At 42.9% G+C, this 17,731-nt stretch overlaps 1 protein-coding gene across 1 annotated transcript in view; it reads right to left on the reverse strand.

The window, feature by feature from the left end:
- Positions 1 to 17,731, reverse strand: part of ABCB4 (ATP binding cassette subfamily B member 4) — a 47,201-nt gene that overhangs the window by 19,792 nt on the left and 9,678 nt on the right. Inside the window, exons 5-15 of the mRNA XM_040964823.1 lie at positions 17,559 to 17,616; positions 16,320 to 16,511; positions 14,791 to 14,962; positions 13,612 to 13,736; positions 10,941 to 11,112; positions 9,139 to 9,252; positions 7,987 to 8,097; positions 7,676 to 7,801; positions 5,249 to 5,452; positions 4,792 to 4,962; positions 2,015 to 2,176 (exon numbers count right to left, since the gene is read on the reverse strand). Coding sequence (XP_040820757.1) covers positions 2,015 to 2,176; positions 4,792 to 4,962; positions 5,249 to 5,452; positions 7,676 to 7,801; positions 7,987 to 8,097; positions 9,139 to 9,252; positions 10,941 to 11,112; positions 13,612 to 13,736; positions 14,791 to 14,962; positions 16,320 to 16,511; positions 17,559 to 17,616 — 1,607 coding nt within the window. The remainder of the gene's footprint in view (positions 1 to 2,014; positions 2,177 to 4,791; positions 4,963 to 5,248; positions 5,453 to 7,675; positions 7,802 to 7,986; positions 8,098 to 9,138; positions 9,253 to 10,940; positions 11,113 to 13,611; positions 13,737 to 14,790; positions 14,963 to 16,319; positions 16,512 to 17,558; positions 17,617 to 17,731) is intronic.

The following is a 17,731-nucleotide window of genomic DNA, read 5'->3' on the forward strand; positions in this document are numbered from 1 at the left end:
ACCTTGTGCACCCTCAGGTTTCTCCACATCTCCACGTCAGCAGCACAGGAGGAGGAGAGCAATGTCCAAATCAGATGTGGGAAAGGTGGGGATTCCCAGGCAGAGATGTTCAAGGGTCCTCAGTGGGCACAGCAGATGAACCACTGCTCAGGATGCACATGGCTCACCTCTGCCTCTGATCCAGCTCCAGCTAATGAGCACCCTGGGAGGCAGCAGGTGATGGCTTAAGTACTTGGCTATAGCTCAAGTATTGTTACCAATGCGGGAGACCTAGACAGAGTTCCAAGTCTGGCAACTTGGAAGTGAACCAACAGAGAGAGGATATTTTCTCTCTTTCTCTCTCACAAATAAATTAACATATTTTGATCATAAATTTGTATATATTTATATATACACACATAGATATACACAATATAGTATATATATAGAGAGAGAGCATATATATGTATGTGTATATATAAACAACCAAGAGCCTAAGCTTTATGAATGCCACAGCCATTAGAGTTCATGGGATGCAAGCCTCTGCCCATTTCCCAAGTGAGGACAGCAAACCTAATTTGGTTGAATGCCTTCCTAAGGTTCCTGCCTCACTGGTAACAGGCCTTTTCCATCACATGAGGCCACAGTGGAGTCTTCAAACACACAACTTTTCCTAGGAAATTCAGCTCATGGAGGATGTGTTTGAAAGGTCAGCACTGCCCACATCTGTTTGTTCACAGGGCACTGAGCAACAGGGCTGCCGGGGAGAGAGCTTGCCTCCTGTGGGGGTCCGACATGTCATCACTGGCCAAGCCACGGCCCTGGCAGCCTTCCATGACCGCGACGCTGACAGGGACTTCGAGGAGCTCTGTATATTAGCCAGCTAACTGGTGAAGGCCTCTCCGGCGACTAGACCAGAGGGAAACCACTGGCCAAGACAGCAGCGATTCCCTCTTGCTGGAAAATATGCGCTGGCAGGAGCAAGCTGGAGTTCCAGAGCTTCTCGTATCTCGTTCAACATTCTCTTCGTGGGGATCTGCACGTGTTAGTAACCTCTGTTCATCACACACTTATTTCATGATAAATCCCTTTTTAGAAAATAACCGTTTCATGGATCAATAATCAATCTATAATACTATCCAACCCTTTTACATAGTTCAGTGCCTTTTTAATATATTTTGGTGTCTGGTCCTTAAACCTCGGCTCTCCTACTATGTGTAGTATTGCAAATTTGGAAACTGTGAAGTTCAGTCACTTCTTAAAAGACAAGGCAAGTTTCCAACTATTTCTGACTACACGCACAGCAGAGCAATATTTAGAATTAATGCTAGAAACAAACCAAGTATCCAACTTCAAAGAAGTAACGGCCACAACATATTACTGTGAAAAACTGCTAGGTACCCACTAAAATGACAGCATCTTTATGTTATCAGAAACATTAATAAAAAGAATGCAGGTACAAACAAATCAAGCAAATATACTTTTACTGATGTAAGAATCTTGATCACAGAGTATAGTATTCAGCCACTTATTGTATAAAAGACAATGTCTTATTAATATGACTAATTTTTACCAATAAAATTTGTTCTAGGGACTGAAGTAGAAGGAATGATCTGTGTTTTTAAGACAACCCAATGACTCACTTCCTTGAGCCATCAATCTTGCTGTTGACCTGGCCAGGATTCTCAGGCAGCAAGTCTAACTGTCATGAGACTTCCCCGATCCGTAGGCACCGGAGCACCATGCCCCGAATCCTACCGTGCCAACTGCTTCTAACCCCAGGCTGGAAAAGACTGACAAACATTCCTGCGGCAACTACAAAGCTCCAGATCCAAGGAATGTATTCGTGATGTTTTTGACACTTCAATTTCTGTCCCCACCCTCTTCCATAGATTCTGAATTTCAGTCTTAGGGTTTGGGCTTTCAGGCAGCTCCCTGATCTGTGTTTATTTGTCAGCCTAGCACTGGCTGCCTCATATATTCACCATATAAAGAACGCTGCCTTCAGGGGAAAGCAGTGCCAGGAAGTGGGTACCTGCGTGGTCACCAGCTTGCAGTACACTCCTCCCTTCTCCATCAGTTCACGGTGGCTTCCTTGCTCCACGACGACTCCGTCCTCAAGCCCAGCGATGACGTCCGCATTTCGGATTGTGGACAGCCGGTGTGCTATCACAATGGTGGTCCGGCCTTCTCTGGCCTAGGGCAGAAAAGGACAGGCCCAGCGGGCCTCGGGGTCACAGTACTGACACACGCAAGCACAGTTAAACGGGTGGGTGCATGGTGTTGGCAACTATGTATACTCTAGATCTGAATGGGCCAGAGCCAAGGCACTGCTCTCCTCAAACAGATGAGAGGCAGCACGGGTTCTGAGCCCAACAGGGAGCTTTCCCCATTCACGTGAGGATGGATTATTCTGGAAAGGATGTTGACATGAAGAAAAACCAAGGTGTAATTACTACTAAGGCTTCAGTAGTGGCGACTCTTTCTGATATTCCCTAACCCTACCAGGTCCAAAGCTCACAGTGTAGTAGTATTGGTGTTTACTCAACCAAAACAAGCAAAGGGTCATTCCTTTTCACAGGGCTGCACACTTGTCTGAGGAGCCTAGTTCTTTCTCTGTAACTGATTTTCAAATAAACATATCTTTTCTTTGAAGCCAGACTACCGAGCGAATGATAGGTATGCAGAGAAATAAGATATGCTTTTGACTTTAAAAATTAGCAACTGTCACCCATGGCTGTGCAAACCTAGTCAAAACAAGGCTTTGACACAAACAGGGCTCTCAGATTCCCCAGAGATGACAAGATATTGGCAAGCAAACACCCTAAGTTCAAGGACAGCAACTGTTAAGAACCTTCTACTTGTTTTCAACACACAGGGATAAAAGCTAGGTCTAAACAAAGGAGTATGAATCCATACGAGTCTTTCTAGAACTTTGGTGAGACAGCAGAAAAACGAAACCTTTGGAGCCTTTTTGTGTAAATAATCATGTAAGCCATCCTGTGGGGCTTTTTTTTTTTTTGGTATTTTAAGATTTTTTTTAAAGGTGGGGAGACAGAGGCAAACACAGAGGAAGAGAATGCATTCTACACACTCCTCAAATGCCCTCAACAGCCTGGTCTAGGCCAGGCAGACATCGCGAGGGAGAACTCCAGTGAGGACTCCCACTCAGACTCCAGGAACCCAACCACTGGGGTTGTTATCTGCTGCCTTCCCCAGTGCATTGGTGGGAGGCTGAATCAGAAGTGGATGTGTCAGGATTTGAATCAGCACTCTGATACAGGATGCAGGTGTCCCAAGCCATGGGTTAACCCACTAAGAATCAGGGTCTACGTCCTGGGTCGTCTTCTCCCTGTAGAAGAGGCAAAAGCTAGTTAAGCAGTCCCAGCTACAACAATGGCATCTTGGGACAGCTTCATCAGTAGCCCAAAGTAGAGAGAGGCCTGGCTTGAAAAATACAACTCAGGAAGCATTAGAGGATCCAGAAGCAAATGGAGTCTGCAAGGGAGTCTCTCAGCTTCAACTAACGGGACTGGAAATATTCCAGACAAAAAGGGCCCTGCGTTGTTCCTGCACACACCATGCCGAGCAAAGCACTCAGCTGTAACAGGGCCAAGTCTTAGAGAAAGGAAAGCCCTCCAAGGAAGATACAAGCCCAGAGAGGGGAGGCTTGACTAAGGAGAACAAAAACACCAACTGACTATCCATCCTTCCATAAACACTTATCTTACCTGATTTAACCCAAGAAGTCTAAAATGAGGACCAGATGTTTGACCCAGTGGTTGAGCTTCCAGTTAGGATGTTTAACCCCCTATCAGGGTGCGGGATTTGTACCCTAGGTGCACACCAGATTCCAGCTTCCTGCTAGTCTACACCCTCGAAGGCAGCAGGTCTTTCATCAGGGTTAGGGTTAGCGTTAACCCTCAAGGTAGACTAAGCTAGGTTCCTCCCATGAAGCTGTGGCTTGGTAGTGATACTAAGATTCTGGAACTATCTGGGGCAGACACATGAACTCAGGGTTCTTTAAATGTGCTGCTGAGCGAGCATGTAGCCTAGTGCTCAGCACGCCTGTGCCCAACACTGGGTCATCAGCAGTGTGTTCCTAGCTCCGAGTCCTCACTTCAGCTTCCCGCCAGTGCATGTCCAGACAGAGGAAGGGGAAGGCTCACGCAGTGGGGAGTCTGCAGCCCCCCGGGAACACCTGCAGCATTTCCAGCTCCTGACTCTGGCCCTTGCCCTGATGCTGTGAACTCTTGGGGAGAGAACAAGTAGATGGGGGAGCTAACACATTAATATTCTCTCCCAGCTTCTTTTCTGTCTCTGACTTTACTTCTTAAACTAAAAAGCAGAAATGAAGCATCCATGTGTGTGCTTCAACAAACATAGAAGTTGAACCTCATTTTCCAAACAGCATCCATTTTGTGAAAAAACATGATGCCACTCCCAACAAAATATTTTCAACTGCTTTGTAGCTCGGCCGAGGTAACCACGGTTTTTTTCTGAATATTTTATTTTACTTTTGCATCATTCTTGGCATATTTTAACACAACCACTTTTGTTCAACACAACAGCCCACATCCAAGAAAAGAACACAGCTAAGGGGTTCACAGGCTCAGTGCACGTCGCCACAGCCAGCCAGACTGTTTCTGCAGCTCTGCAGACAATGCAGCCTGACAACCAGGAGCAAGCAGCAGACCTAGCTCACTAGACAGCTTCATGCACCCCTTACTGGGACATTTCTCAATGCAAACTCCTGAAGCATAGGCTAGCGATTTCAGGGACATTTCCTTCAGGCGTCAGGGGTGTACAGACCTTATCCAGAGCAGCCTGTACTTCCGCTTCACTTTCCGAATCCAAGGCTGACGTGGCCTCATCCAGCAGGAGGATCTTTGGGTTGCGGACCAGGGCACGGGCAATGGCAATTCTCTGTTTCTGGCCACCGCTCAGCTGGGCCCCTCTCTCTCCAACCAGCGTGTCAAATTTCTGCCACAGACAACCCAGAGGAGCAATGGAGGACTCCAAGTGGACACGAGTGGGGAGCTTGCAGAAGCGAGTGAAGACTAGGCATTTCATTTTGACTACTGGCTCAGAAGTTGAAATAGAATGAGCACACGATCAGGAAGAACTACTAGCGCATGCTCTCCATGCAGCGGGCTGTCAGCCATGGATGTAGGGATGACAGCCCGCTGTGTGAATAACTAACTCTGAAGAAAGAATTCTGTCTCTGGGGAAGCAATTCCCGAGGGCTGCGCGCCAGCAGAGGCCATACCTGTGGCAATTTCATGATGAACTCGTATGCGTTGGCTTCTTTCACGGCTTGCTTGATCTCCTCCATGGTGACATTCCCGCGGCCGTAGCGGATGTTCTCTGCGATCGTGGTAGAAAACAGCACGGGCTCCTGACTCACCACGCCGATCATCTCCCTCAGGTACCTCACGTTTAAGGTCCGGATATCCTGCCCATCGATGCTAATCTGAAAGGAGTATTTCCTATTAGATATTCTATGCCTTCTTATACCTCAAGCATCAAAACGTCACAAAATGCCTCAGCTCATTTTTGACATTTCATTATTTCCTTGGATAACAATCGGAAATAAACAGCAACATGCAAGAGTAGCAACAGAAAGTCTGTATTTTCTTTTCACATTTATTTTCCTAGGTACAGTTTTCTCATGGATGGATTTCTCTCTAAAAGCTATTTGTATTTTACAATGATACTTCAAAAAATTCGTGGAAAAGGAAAAAGCCAAGTCCACTTTAGTGCATAAATGTTCAGATCCATGCAGTATTTTCACAGTGTAAATTTGCCATAAACTTTCTGAACCCCTCTCAGTTTTTGAGGATCCCTCAAATGAATGGATCTTAAACATTTCTGCACCAAAATAAACATCTTTAACTCCATTTTTCATAAACTTTTAACACATCATTATCTTTAATTACTGCTATTAAATTTGAATAAAAATGGATACTTAATTTCTTAGGCCATCATTTTGATGGCCTCATTGTATTTAGTAGACTACTACCCCACTTTAGCATTTCCCACCTGTTAGATGCTTGGCTTACTTCACAGTCATTGTAGAGAATTACCAAGCCGAAGTACACAATTTATTCCAACTCCTTCAGTAATAATTCCTTACCTGTATAATGACTGGTGCTTGCTGGACCTTTATGGCTTGTTGACAAAAGGATGAATAAACCACTTCTTAAAATTTTTTTAGAAATTGGGGGCTGTGTGTTGTGTTCACTGGGTTAAGCTGCCACCCTACAATGCTGGCATCCCATATGAGCCAGTTCAAGCCCCAGCTGTTTCACGTCTAATCCAGCTCCCTGACACAATGTAGAGAAGCAGTGGAGTGGGCCCATGTGCTTGGGCCACTGTCACCTGCGCGGGGGACATGGATGAAGTTCCAGGCTCCCAGCTTCAGCCTGGCATACTCCCAGCTACTGTGGTCATTTGGGGAGTCAATCAGTGGACTGACAGTTGACCGCTCTCTCTGTTTCTCCATCTATTTCATTCTTTCAGATAAATAAATCTTAAAAATATTTTTTTTAGCAATTACAATCTTGTCAAGTATGTATACATTTGTCTGATTCATAGGACTTTACCAGTATCACATGTAATAATTTTAACATTTCAACCATTATTGCCCATCTGCAGCAAGTGTGAAGTGACAGCTTTTATCTGCGTGTATCAATAAGTGAAGCCATTTCTTGAAATCTTTCACAAAGCTCCAGCTTCCCCATTCTCTGGTCTGAGCTGTTGATAGCTTGGGTTTTGGAACTCATTTCTGACACTGAGAACACAGAGGACCCAACTTTGGAGTTCCCCAAAAGCAGGGTAACAAAAGCAACACCAGGTTTTTCCAAGATTACTTATCAATCTTATTAGATAAATTGATCCTTTAATTTATCCTATGACACTTTGTATTCATTGCTGCAATATCCACTTTATCCCAGGGCCTTTTTATGTTTTGGGGTTTCCTTGCCTTACGATCTGCTGTTTTCACAATTACTGGATCACAGTGCATTTTCACACCAGGGTAATTCAATATCCTGATGTTGGACAACGGAGGAAATTCTGAAAACAGGCTGCTGGACTTTCTCAGGAGACACATGCTGGGATCAAGGTGTCTAGATGTCCGGGAAGCATGGTGATAAAGCCAGGGATCAAAAATCTCAACAACAAATCTGAGGAACAATAAATGTACTTTCCCTGGCAGCAATTCTCCGGGAGCTGGTAACAAAATTTTTAAAAGCCAAGAACCAGAGAAAGACTTTTCTCCACGTCCAGAGAAGTCTTACAGACGATCCCACTTTGTCTCTGACAGATTTAATTGTTGCCCTAAGGTATCTAATGACACTGGTTATCACAACACCAGGCACGGCTACATGGAATGTTTGCCCAAACCCAGTAACCCCAGGGATGTAACCCCGCTGTGGGACAAATGCTTGTTACTCAGTTCAGTGGGTTCTGAAAGAGCTCAGCTGGGAGTGGAAGACAGTACTGTCTAGCTCCTGGGGCTTTTAGGAAGTAGGTGAAGCCAGCCCAGGGGAGCATGTGTCCCTGGGAGGCATGGCAATTTTGTAGCTCCTGTGACAAGCCTGGATTCACTTGAGCATCCACCCCAAGAAGCCCGTTTCCAAGAACCAATCTCTACCTGCTTCTCACTCTGCAGCCTTCAGTTCCTCCCACTTACCACGCCCTCCGTGGGGTCATAGAGCCTCTGCATCAGCTGCACTGCCGTGCTCTTCCCGCAGCCGCTGCTCCCCACCAGGGCCACCGTCTGCCCGCTCTGCACCTTCAGGCTGAGGCCCTTCAAGATCTGAAGGGGAGGGAAAGGCAGCTCTACATAACCACGCCTTAAACACAGCACCATTCAGCCCAGGTTGGAGTTTGTAAAAATCCATCAGATAGAGGATATAATCACATCAAGATCACAGTAATAGCAACTTCATTAAGGCGGTTCTCAGTGAGCTGGAATTGGGAATTCCTATAACCTGACAGTACCTTCACATTTGTTCGAGACGGGTAAGAAAAATGAACATCGTTGAACTCCAGATCCCCTTTGATGCTCTCAGGCTTGTGTCCTCTCTCTGAAAAACTGTCAATTTTAGGATTCTAAATAAAACAAAATTCAATGACTATTTCATCATAGGGCAAAACAACTGCATTTTAAAGGAATACGATTCAGCAAATTCCCAAATCAAGATCTGGGATGCGACACCTCTCTCACACATGAGACTGAACCCAACGAGAAGACTGTGTGTGTGTGTGTGTGTGTGTGATTGCAGGAAACATTCCCTTTCAGAAAGTCTTTTCTGAAAAGTATACAGGAAATATTCATTTCACTTCATAAAATATTTCCTTGTAAGATCATTAAAACTATCAGATTCATTTATTTATACAAATGCAATAATTATAGAAATATTCTGTTATTTATATCATCAGATATTTTAGCATTTATTAAAGCCAGATTATTTCTAAACAATAGACTAAAGGAACTGGGTTGAGAAGACTGAATGATAACAGAAAAAGTATTTATGAACATGTGACCTTTTTGCATATTGGAAGCTGAGCAATTTTCTCATGACATGGTCAAACAGGAACATTGTATTATCAAATTATCTGAAAACTATCTGGTTATCTACTATGTAAACACAGGAAAATGCTTTTCTGCTGTAGCTATTTCAATCTATCCAATACAGTTGATTCAAAATCACATCAAATATAGTGATTACTTTGGGAGGTGACGACCCACAGCAAGCAGTGGCCATTTTCATCTACCTCCTATGCATCCCAATAGAAACCCTAATATTCTCAGTCTGGCTACACGAAAGAGAAAACCTAGGAACAGAAATCTCTTTGCCCTGGAAAGTGGATAATAGTAATACACTAGAATAATACAAATACACTAGAGCAGGCATCCTCCTACAAAATAAGATCCGTGGCATCATATCACCTGAAGATAAACTTTCAGAAAATCAAGAGGGATGATGTTCCACTCATTACTGAGAGGTCAGTTATTTTATAAAGCTAAATTTCATGATATTCAACACAACGAACTCAATAGGGTTGACCCAAAAAATACATAACCCACAAGCAGATTTAACTATCCAAAGCTCAAAGACTTCTCCAGCATGAAAACCGGCAGTGACTTACGCTGTCGATAATATTAAAGATCACATACGCAGCTCCCCTCGCGTTGGCAAAGGCGTCCACACACGGGGCAGCCTGACCGACACTAAAAGCCCCAATGAGGATTGAAAAAAAGACCTGAGCAAAAGAACAGGAGCAAAAGTTACTTTCTGGCATTCACTGCTACATGAAACATGGCTTGTCTGAAACACACGCACAGACACAAAGGCTTATCCCATTTTCAAAAGCAATTAACAAATAAAAATTTACAAAGTTAATACAACACATTGCATTGCATGAATGAGTTTTTCAAACTCAGAAATATGTTTTGTCTTCTTTTCTAACTATCTGTTGTCTTCTCCTGAACACGGAGATGGAAGATTTCGCAGATTGCTGGGTTGACCCTGAAGCTAATGCTGCCAGAAAGAAGCACGCCCATAGTGTTACAGTCATTCCTATAGGGCTTATTCTACCAACGCATGGAACCGTACACAAAGTTCATTGTGGATTATGCACAGTATTCAATGGGCTCTATAGAACTTGCTTTAACACAGCTGCATTTTACACATTCACACACACACATCATTTTACAGCTTAATAGTAAAGTAACATAATCGAGAAAAACACAAAGAAAGAGAAGCTACTCTTTTATCTCTGAGGTAAAATCTCTTGACCGTAAAGCCACCCGTTTAGAACCCAAACACTGGTCAAATACTGTTAAATGAAATCACAGATAAGGCTCAGTGAGAGAAGAATGTCTCCATAGAATTCCCTGCTCTCCACAGCAGGCTCACTTCACGACCGGCACCACTCTGGGCCTATGGGGTAAATGTTACTGTCCGTGCTAAAACTGAGAGGACAAACTCAACACGAGAGGCCACTGGCAAAGTCTGGACTCAATCTGCTCGCCTCACACATTTCAGGAGGAAGTGGAGACAGGTGACACACTCGCACGCTCTCAGTCAGCGAGCAGATGGAAGTGAGGACACACAGACCCAGCTTTTAGGATGGCGAGGCCAAACAACCTGTGGCCCTCAGTGGCATCTGAAACTATCATGTGTAAAGCACCTTGAACATGCTACCATCCAGGGTAACCCCGTGTCAACATCAAAGAGCCACATCAGGCCCAGGATCCTCTACTTGGAAGACAGGGCAGTGATAGTTTCAAAAGATTTCATGTTCTGATTGTCTAATGTGCAGAACAATGGTTACAAAATATATGCTAGTTTAGAAAAAAGATTTTAAAAAGGTATATTATTTTGATACTAATTTTGCAAGAAAACAAGTCTGTGAATAGAGGAAGGTATCTAGACTAAAAGTTTACCAAGTATATATGGGTTATTAGACATAATCTTAATGTCTAAAATTCTACATTTTATTTTTAGTATATATTGTTTAATAACATTAAAGGAGTATTCTTATAATGAAAAATGAACAAAACTCACTAGTCAAGATAGTTGAAACTTTTGTATTAAGTAAACTTAATGACTTCCTATACAATGACCTATGTAGCTTCCTCTTTTATAACAGAACATCCCATGAGAATGGTTCCAATCATTATTTGTATAGTGGCAAGTCTTTCCCATTTCTTGTTATATGCCATTTCTCAAATGGCCTAGCCACATGATATTATCCTTTTCCAATCCTGATTATGGCTTCCACAACCCACAAATCCAACTAGGCCAGCCGGATAGCAAAGATTCAACAATAGACAAAAATCCATATTCAAGACCTGACCTCTGAAACGGACGGTTAAAAAAGAACATAAAAGTAGACAGAGAAACGGTATTTTCAAATTCTTCATAAGCAGTATGGAAGGTGCTCACCGTCATTGCATTCCCAATGGTGTATTCTTTGGATATAACCAGAGTGGACCCATACCAGAAGGCCAGTGCATACGAGGCATAGATCAACAGGAAGGCAATGCCCATGGAGATGTTTGCTGAAATGGCTTTCTTAATTCCAATCTTTTTGGCATTTTCTAAATGTTTCTGATACCTATCAGAAAAGAAAAGGGGAATGTGATGAAGAACAACAATGCTTCATTGAGCCGCAGTCACCCTCATCGAGGTGACAATCTGTTGTTGGTGAGATCCCTCTTCCTGGGAACTGAACTAACTCGGGATCAGCTAGATAAGAACAGATCCAGGCCTTCTCTTTCTTGGCCTGAACCCATTCCCCTTAGTCCTGTGATGGTTCCAGAACTGAAGTCTCACCACTGGTATATTAAAGAACTTTTCCACCACCAGCCTGGCTGGCATCACAAGTCAGGTGGAAGCAGAGAAGCTAGATCAAATGTAAACACTGCTCCAGACTTCTGAAGAGATTCTCATGGAAACTGCATCCTCCCTCTGTAGCCCCATTAGTCAAGGGACATAAATGTTACAAGTTCTGGTAACAAACCTGAACTTCTGTCTTTGATGTGTGCGTGTGTATGTAAATTAGCATGACCTCCCATCTTGAAGGTAGGTACAAGGTTATAGAGTATAGGACTATATAGGACACAGGTTCCTATTCAATTTTTCTAGATTTTGTTTTGCCCATACTAGGCCTGGCATAGTGGCTTAATGGGCTTATCCTCCACCCACAGTGCTGGCATCCCTTATGGGTGCCAGTTCATGTCTGCTCCATGTTTCAATCCAGCTCTCCGCTTATGGTCTGGGAAACAGACAATGACCCAAGTCCTTGGGCCTGTGCACCCAGGTGGGAGACTTGAAGGAAGCTCTTGGCTTTGGATTAGCTCAGCCATTTGGGGAGTCAATCAGCATATGGAAAATCTCTCTCCTTTGTAATTTTGCCTTTCAAATAAAAATGAGACAAATCTTAAAAAAAAAAAAAATAAAAGAAAATCCCACACTGTAAGATTACTGTGAGGTACATAAGAATTTACATGGTTGGCAAACCTGAATTTTCCCATTCTTCTTATTATAATTGTACCCAGATTTCATCTTTTCCTGAATTTTGTTCATTTTATTGCTATTATAATTTAATACTAATTCAAATTCGTATTACTAGCCTCTAGAATTTTATATCAAGATACAAATGCCTAGAACAGTTCTTAAACTTACAGAATTTTACATCAAATTGAACTAAGCCTACTTTTCCTTTCTAGGGCCAGTTCATTTTGGCTCCTGGAATCCAGGGGGGAAATACTCCACTGGATATACAATTAAGTACTGAAGGAAATTCCATAAATTAGAGTGTTTCTCTTAATAACGACAAAAATTCATTTTTTAAAATTTGGTTCAACCAGATGAGCGAATTATTAACTTTTAAAAAATGTATGCTGCCACCGGAAATGTTCATCTTCCAAATTGCTTACAGCACTGAGCACCCCCGGACTTTCCTGCCTGCTGTACTCTGCTGGGGGCTATGACTGGGCAGGTGGCCTGGAAGGACATGCTCGGTGCAGTGTCCCCTGGCGCAGGCAGGAAGGCTCCTGTCTGCCTCCCAGTGTGACCCAGGCTGCGGGAACAGCAGTAATTACCTTCTCTCAGGCGAGACTCAGCACACTGACATCCTGGGGTGCGACTGAGGGTTAGTGGGCCCCACGGGGACTACTGTGTACAGGAAGCAGTGGTGAGAGACACAAAAGGAAGAGGTTAGAGAAGCAGACACACATTGCCTTTGAAGGAGGATTAAAGAAGAGCAAGAAAAAATGAAACAAAGCGATTAGAGAGACTGCTTTTAACACCGGTTTTTATTCCAAAGAACTATGGGTATCAGGTGTGCCACAGAAGGGCAGAAGAAAACACATGGGGTCGTCCTTCAGCTAGTTTGGGGAATCGTGTTACTTACAAAAAAAAGTTAAATGGTTATTTACATTCAGGTAAAGCAGAATAGAGGTATGTATACTGTGTCCCCAACTCTTTGAGATGGTCTCCCTGAACACAGACAGCTTCGTAGATATCAGTCATGCACAGCAATGTGTTTGCTTGCTTTTTAAAGAGACCACTCAGGCCCTCCAGCCCAGGGACATCCCAAAGAGCTGGCTCATCACTGCGGGAGCCAGCAGGTGTGGTAGCCCAGACTTGACTGTGATTTAAAAGCCAGGGCCGGAGCAGGAAGCTCTACCTGGACTAAAGAAACCCTACCCAGGCCTATGGTGGACTCTGGCCTGCACCTGGGAGGCCCCAGTTCTTCAGGTTTGCCTCTTCCCCTGTAAAGTCACACAGAAGTGAAAGCAGCAATAAAGTAAGAATATTTTGAGAGTTGCATCTCCATATAATTGTTTTCCTGTAACTCCAAGTTTTATCTTGTGCATTTACAAGCAGTCCTCTCAGAAGGGCACTCTTGGGCCTCACCAGCCTGCTAAGAAAGCCCCTGGAATGTGAAGAACCCTGTGGAATAGCCTCAAGGCAACCTGTAGCCATCCAACTGCAAGAGGTGCCGAGCGCTGGTAGAGGAGTTAGTGTAACAGCGAGCAAGGTACAAGGCAGATGCCACAGAAGAATGAGTCACAAGACATAGCAGCTGTGGACAAAGGATCCTCCTGACCTTTCCAGCTCCTTGTTCTGGCCCCCGAACGCTATCACAGTCCGGATGGCCCCCAGTGCCTCCTCTGCCACGGCACCTGCTTTTGCATATGCAGCAAGTTCTTTGTCACTGAAGGTCGACAGTATCTGCACAGGAGAGAAACAGTCTTGATGCCTGTGTAGGCAAAAATTCAAACAACATTCTGCTCCATTCCTTAACCTCTCTTTTTCTCCCTAAAGTCTATCCTTTACCTAAACATCAACGTCACACAGCAAATGACATTCAGAACCTGATCCACAGGCTGCCCACGTGCTATAAGAGTTAGACCTGGTCCACCTACTCAGAGGCCCCTCAGAGGGTTCAGCAAGAAGAAATCCATACATAAGCCTCAGGCTGAGGTTTGGGGGAAGAGTGTCAAATTTCATTCCTATGTTTTTCTTGTTCATTTTGGGATAAAACAAAATCTTACTGCTTCAACAGATTTCACCATCTTGCTCTTTACTGTGTCATAATTTACAACGACCCAGCAATATTCCCAGATTTATTTACGGGCATTCAATGAGAAATAGGAAGGCTAAACAAGCTGTTTCAGGAGAATGATGAAAGAATAATCAAAACAAAAAATCAGTAAGTACATTGTGAAGTAAATGATCAGCTCCAGAAGGAGCAAAAAAGTTAGTGAAATTTCTCAACTCAAGTGTTGATTCAATAGCAGACTGTGTGCATGTGATTGCAAGGCAAAGCTAGCAGATTGCCCCTTAGCAGGTGACAGTCCAAAGTAACTAAAACACAGCCAGAACTCCCCTTAAGGGGTAACAGATGAAAGTAACTAAAACACATCCAAACTGTATCGAAAAGTTTTATACACTTGTAATTTGGAGCGATGTTCTGTTTTAAAACCGTTTCCCTAAATAAGCACATATCGTGTAAGTATAAGACCCTTACACTAATATGTCTCAAGATTTACTCAAATAAATCATATAATGCAACAAATCTGTAACTGAAGTTAGAAATGCGATTTTTTGAACCACATAAAATTAAACTTTTTATTAAAATACTATTATAACAACTACTTCTGGACACAATTCCAACAGACATTTAACACAGATCCACAGCATGCAAGTACCTGAATGCCAGCTACTAAGGATAACTCTGAGTGTGGGGGTTAGCGCACACTGACAGTTCCCACTATTTACACACCTTTGCCCAGACAGCTGCAGACAGCCCCAGGACAGGGCTGATGGCCATGATCACAAGCGTAAGTTTCCATCCTCTGATGAACCCTACTATGAATCCTGCAAAAAACGTGGCTACTGCTTGAAAGAACATTCCAACCTTGTCACCAATTCCTTCACTGATTTTGGAGATGTCACTAAAAAAGATCACATCTAGGTGGTTACAGGCGGGAGGTCTTCGGTTAGGAGGGCGACGCAGACAATTCACAAACACGCGGGTCAGACAGGGTCACACTACTGCAAGCCTCCCTCAGACTCTTAGCCTCTTGAATGAGTGTCCCCTTCTGAATACTGTACAAAGGAAGAAATTCAGGATTAGCTCAGGCGTCTAAGACGTTAATAATGTTAAAACTGATGCTATTCAATGAAGGAATCCTATTGGAGAAGCAGTCACCTTTTGCACAGAAGCGTGTGTTTACAAGCAGGAAGGGTGTTCAACAGTATGAGGGAAGAGCTACGGGGAACTATCATCTATTAGAGCAACAGCATCCCTAATCTGAAAAATCCAAATTCTGAAGGACTCTGAAACCTGAAACTTTTAGAGTGTGGGTTTGAGGCTTGGAAAGTTTACGATGTTCAGAAAGTTTCAGAATTCAGAGTATTTTGGATTTTAGACTCAGGGTTTAAAACCAGTAAAATCTATGAAAATATTTAAGATCCAAAAACTTCTGAAATCTGAAACCCTTCTAGGCTCAGCATTTCCAATAAGGGATATTCAATGAGCTTAAGGTGCTTGCTTCCACCCTTACCCCAACTATCTGAAAAGAGAAATCTGACCACAGTGTCTTCAGCCCAAACCCTCCCAATGGCTGCTGCTTTGGCAGGGGGTGAAAGCTGGCACTCTTACTGAGGTCTCCAAGACCCTAAAAATGCCTTGATCTTTCCTCCTCTTTGGGCCTTCTGTGCTCACTGAGCTCTGGCTAGCACTGCTGTCATGAAAAGTTTACCTTCAACCTCCCCCTCCTAGAACAACAGCACCGAAAGGACAATGACCTCCACTTTGTTCATGGGGACATCACAAATACCCAACACTGTGTTCAGCATCCCACAGGGATGCAGGGATTTGTTGAATGAGTGCAGAGTCAATATTTAGTAAAGCAAGACTCTCTGGAAAATGGATTCGATCGTTTATTCATTCATTCAGTTGCTTTTGCTGAGGGAGGGCCTAGCGCCTGTGGGGCCCTGTAGAAAGCTCCTTAGAAGTAACAAGACCTGCGCTCTGTCCTAACACACACCGATTCTTCCATGGGGGAGGGAGGCACTAAACGGCATGCAACCCACTTTTTAAATGTTTTTATTTTTCGTAATGCAGTCCCATAGGCTCAGGGATTTCCCCTTCCACCTGTGAAACCTACATTTATGAGCAAGAAATGGATGTCAGATTGGTCCTTTCCCAGGACGCAAATGCTCACCAAGTCATATTTTATTGCTGATAATCTTTCATAGTCAGTGGATAATTTCTTTACAAAAATGTGACATCAGTAATTCACTTACTCTGTTAGCCGTGTATTGAGTTCAGCGGTGTTGTTGATGTCAAACCAGCCTACTTCCTGCCTTAGAATAGCATGAAAAAATTTCTGCCGAATTTTCTTAATCTGTCGACCAGCTGCCAAAGTCCAAAACGAAACTTGTATATAGGCAGCTATGAGAACTCCAGCACCTAATCCTGAGTAGTAGTACGCATACCTGGAGAGTAATTAGAAAGGCTCTTTTAAATATTTTTTGTCTTTCAGGAGAGACTGTGAGGGACATCCTAATGAATACACAGTGAAGTTTTGACACTTTTTTCAAATTGCAAGATGATGATGATCTCTGTAGGCAAGTCTACTTCCTTGAACTATCAAAGAAAAACAGATACATCTTTATGCTTACTGTAAAAACAATGTCCATGATTCACTTTTAAGTGATAATGACGATTTGTAGAGAAAATTTAGCTTCTCTTTCCTAACTGTGCTTTCCTATATACTATGCTTAAATATTTTGTTGTACTAAAAAGTTCACTTCTACATACATATTGCAAACTTAGGAATAAAGAGAGTGCACCTATGAAATGACTCGGTACGTTTATATTGTTTATTTGAAGAATCAAAAATATCTGTTTGATAGAATTTGAAAATATCTTAAATAATAAAATGTCATGAATTCTAACAAATTTGCAGGGAAAATGTAGCTCAATTAGTAGGGAGTTTTTTAAAATGAGACATACAGTTTCTACATTTTCAAATACATTTTTAATCTAATTTCACAAACTATTTCTAGGCAGATGCCTCCAGCATACAGACTGGCAAGCATACAGACTGTTGTTCAGTGAACAACATTAATTGATATGCACCATGCAAACATTTTGATTTTGCTGGGGATTTCTGTTGGGAAGACTAAAGAGAACAGCATAAACAACACAACTGGATCAATTAACAAAATTGGAATTGAGACAATACAGTAGGTAAAGGTCTCATTTCAATATTAAATGAATTGAAATGATTGACTGCTCCGTGGATATGTAAGAAAGCACCCTAGTTCTTTGGAACTCTGCTGAAGTATAGCACACACAAGACATAGGACAAGACACAGGACAGTATACACAGACGCAGATAGGACAGAAGCAGCAGCAACAGGTGAGCACCTGGGCACAGAGCAAAGGTGGTGTTCTGGTATTTTTACAACTCCACAGTTTGAAATTATTTTATAATGAAACGTTAGAAAATGTACAGCACATATGCATATCAAAATTACCTAGTCATTTCTTCTTCCAGAATTCGGCCTGGATTTAGCAGCGTCAATGAAAAATTCACTAAATAAAAATAAACAGAAAGCATTTCTAAGAGTGTATTGTTGGTAGGCACTGTCAGGTGCAGGGAATCTATCAAAGAGTCAAATGTGTGAAATCTACAGAAAGGCACAAATCT

Source organism: Ochotona curzoniae, unplaced genomic scaffold (genome assembly GCF_017591425.1).
Source record: "Ochotona curzoniae isolate NIBS_2020 unplaced genomic scaffold, NIBS_Ocur_1.0 scaffold_3835, whole genome shotgun sequence".
In the NCBI taxonomy this organism is placed as follows: Eukaryota; Metazoa; Chordata; class Mammalia; order Lagomorpha; family Ochotonidae; genus Ochotona; species Ochotona curzoniae.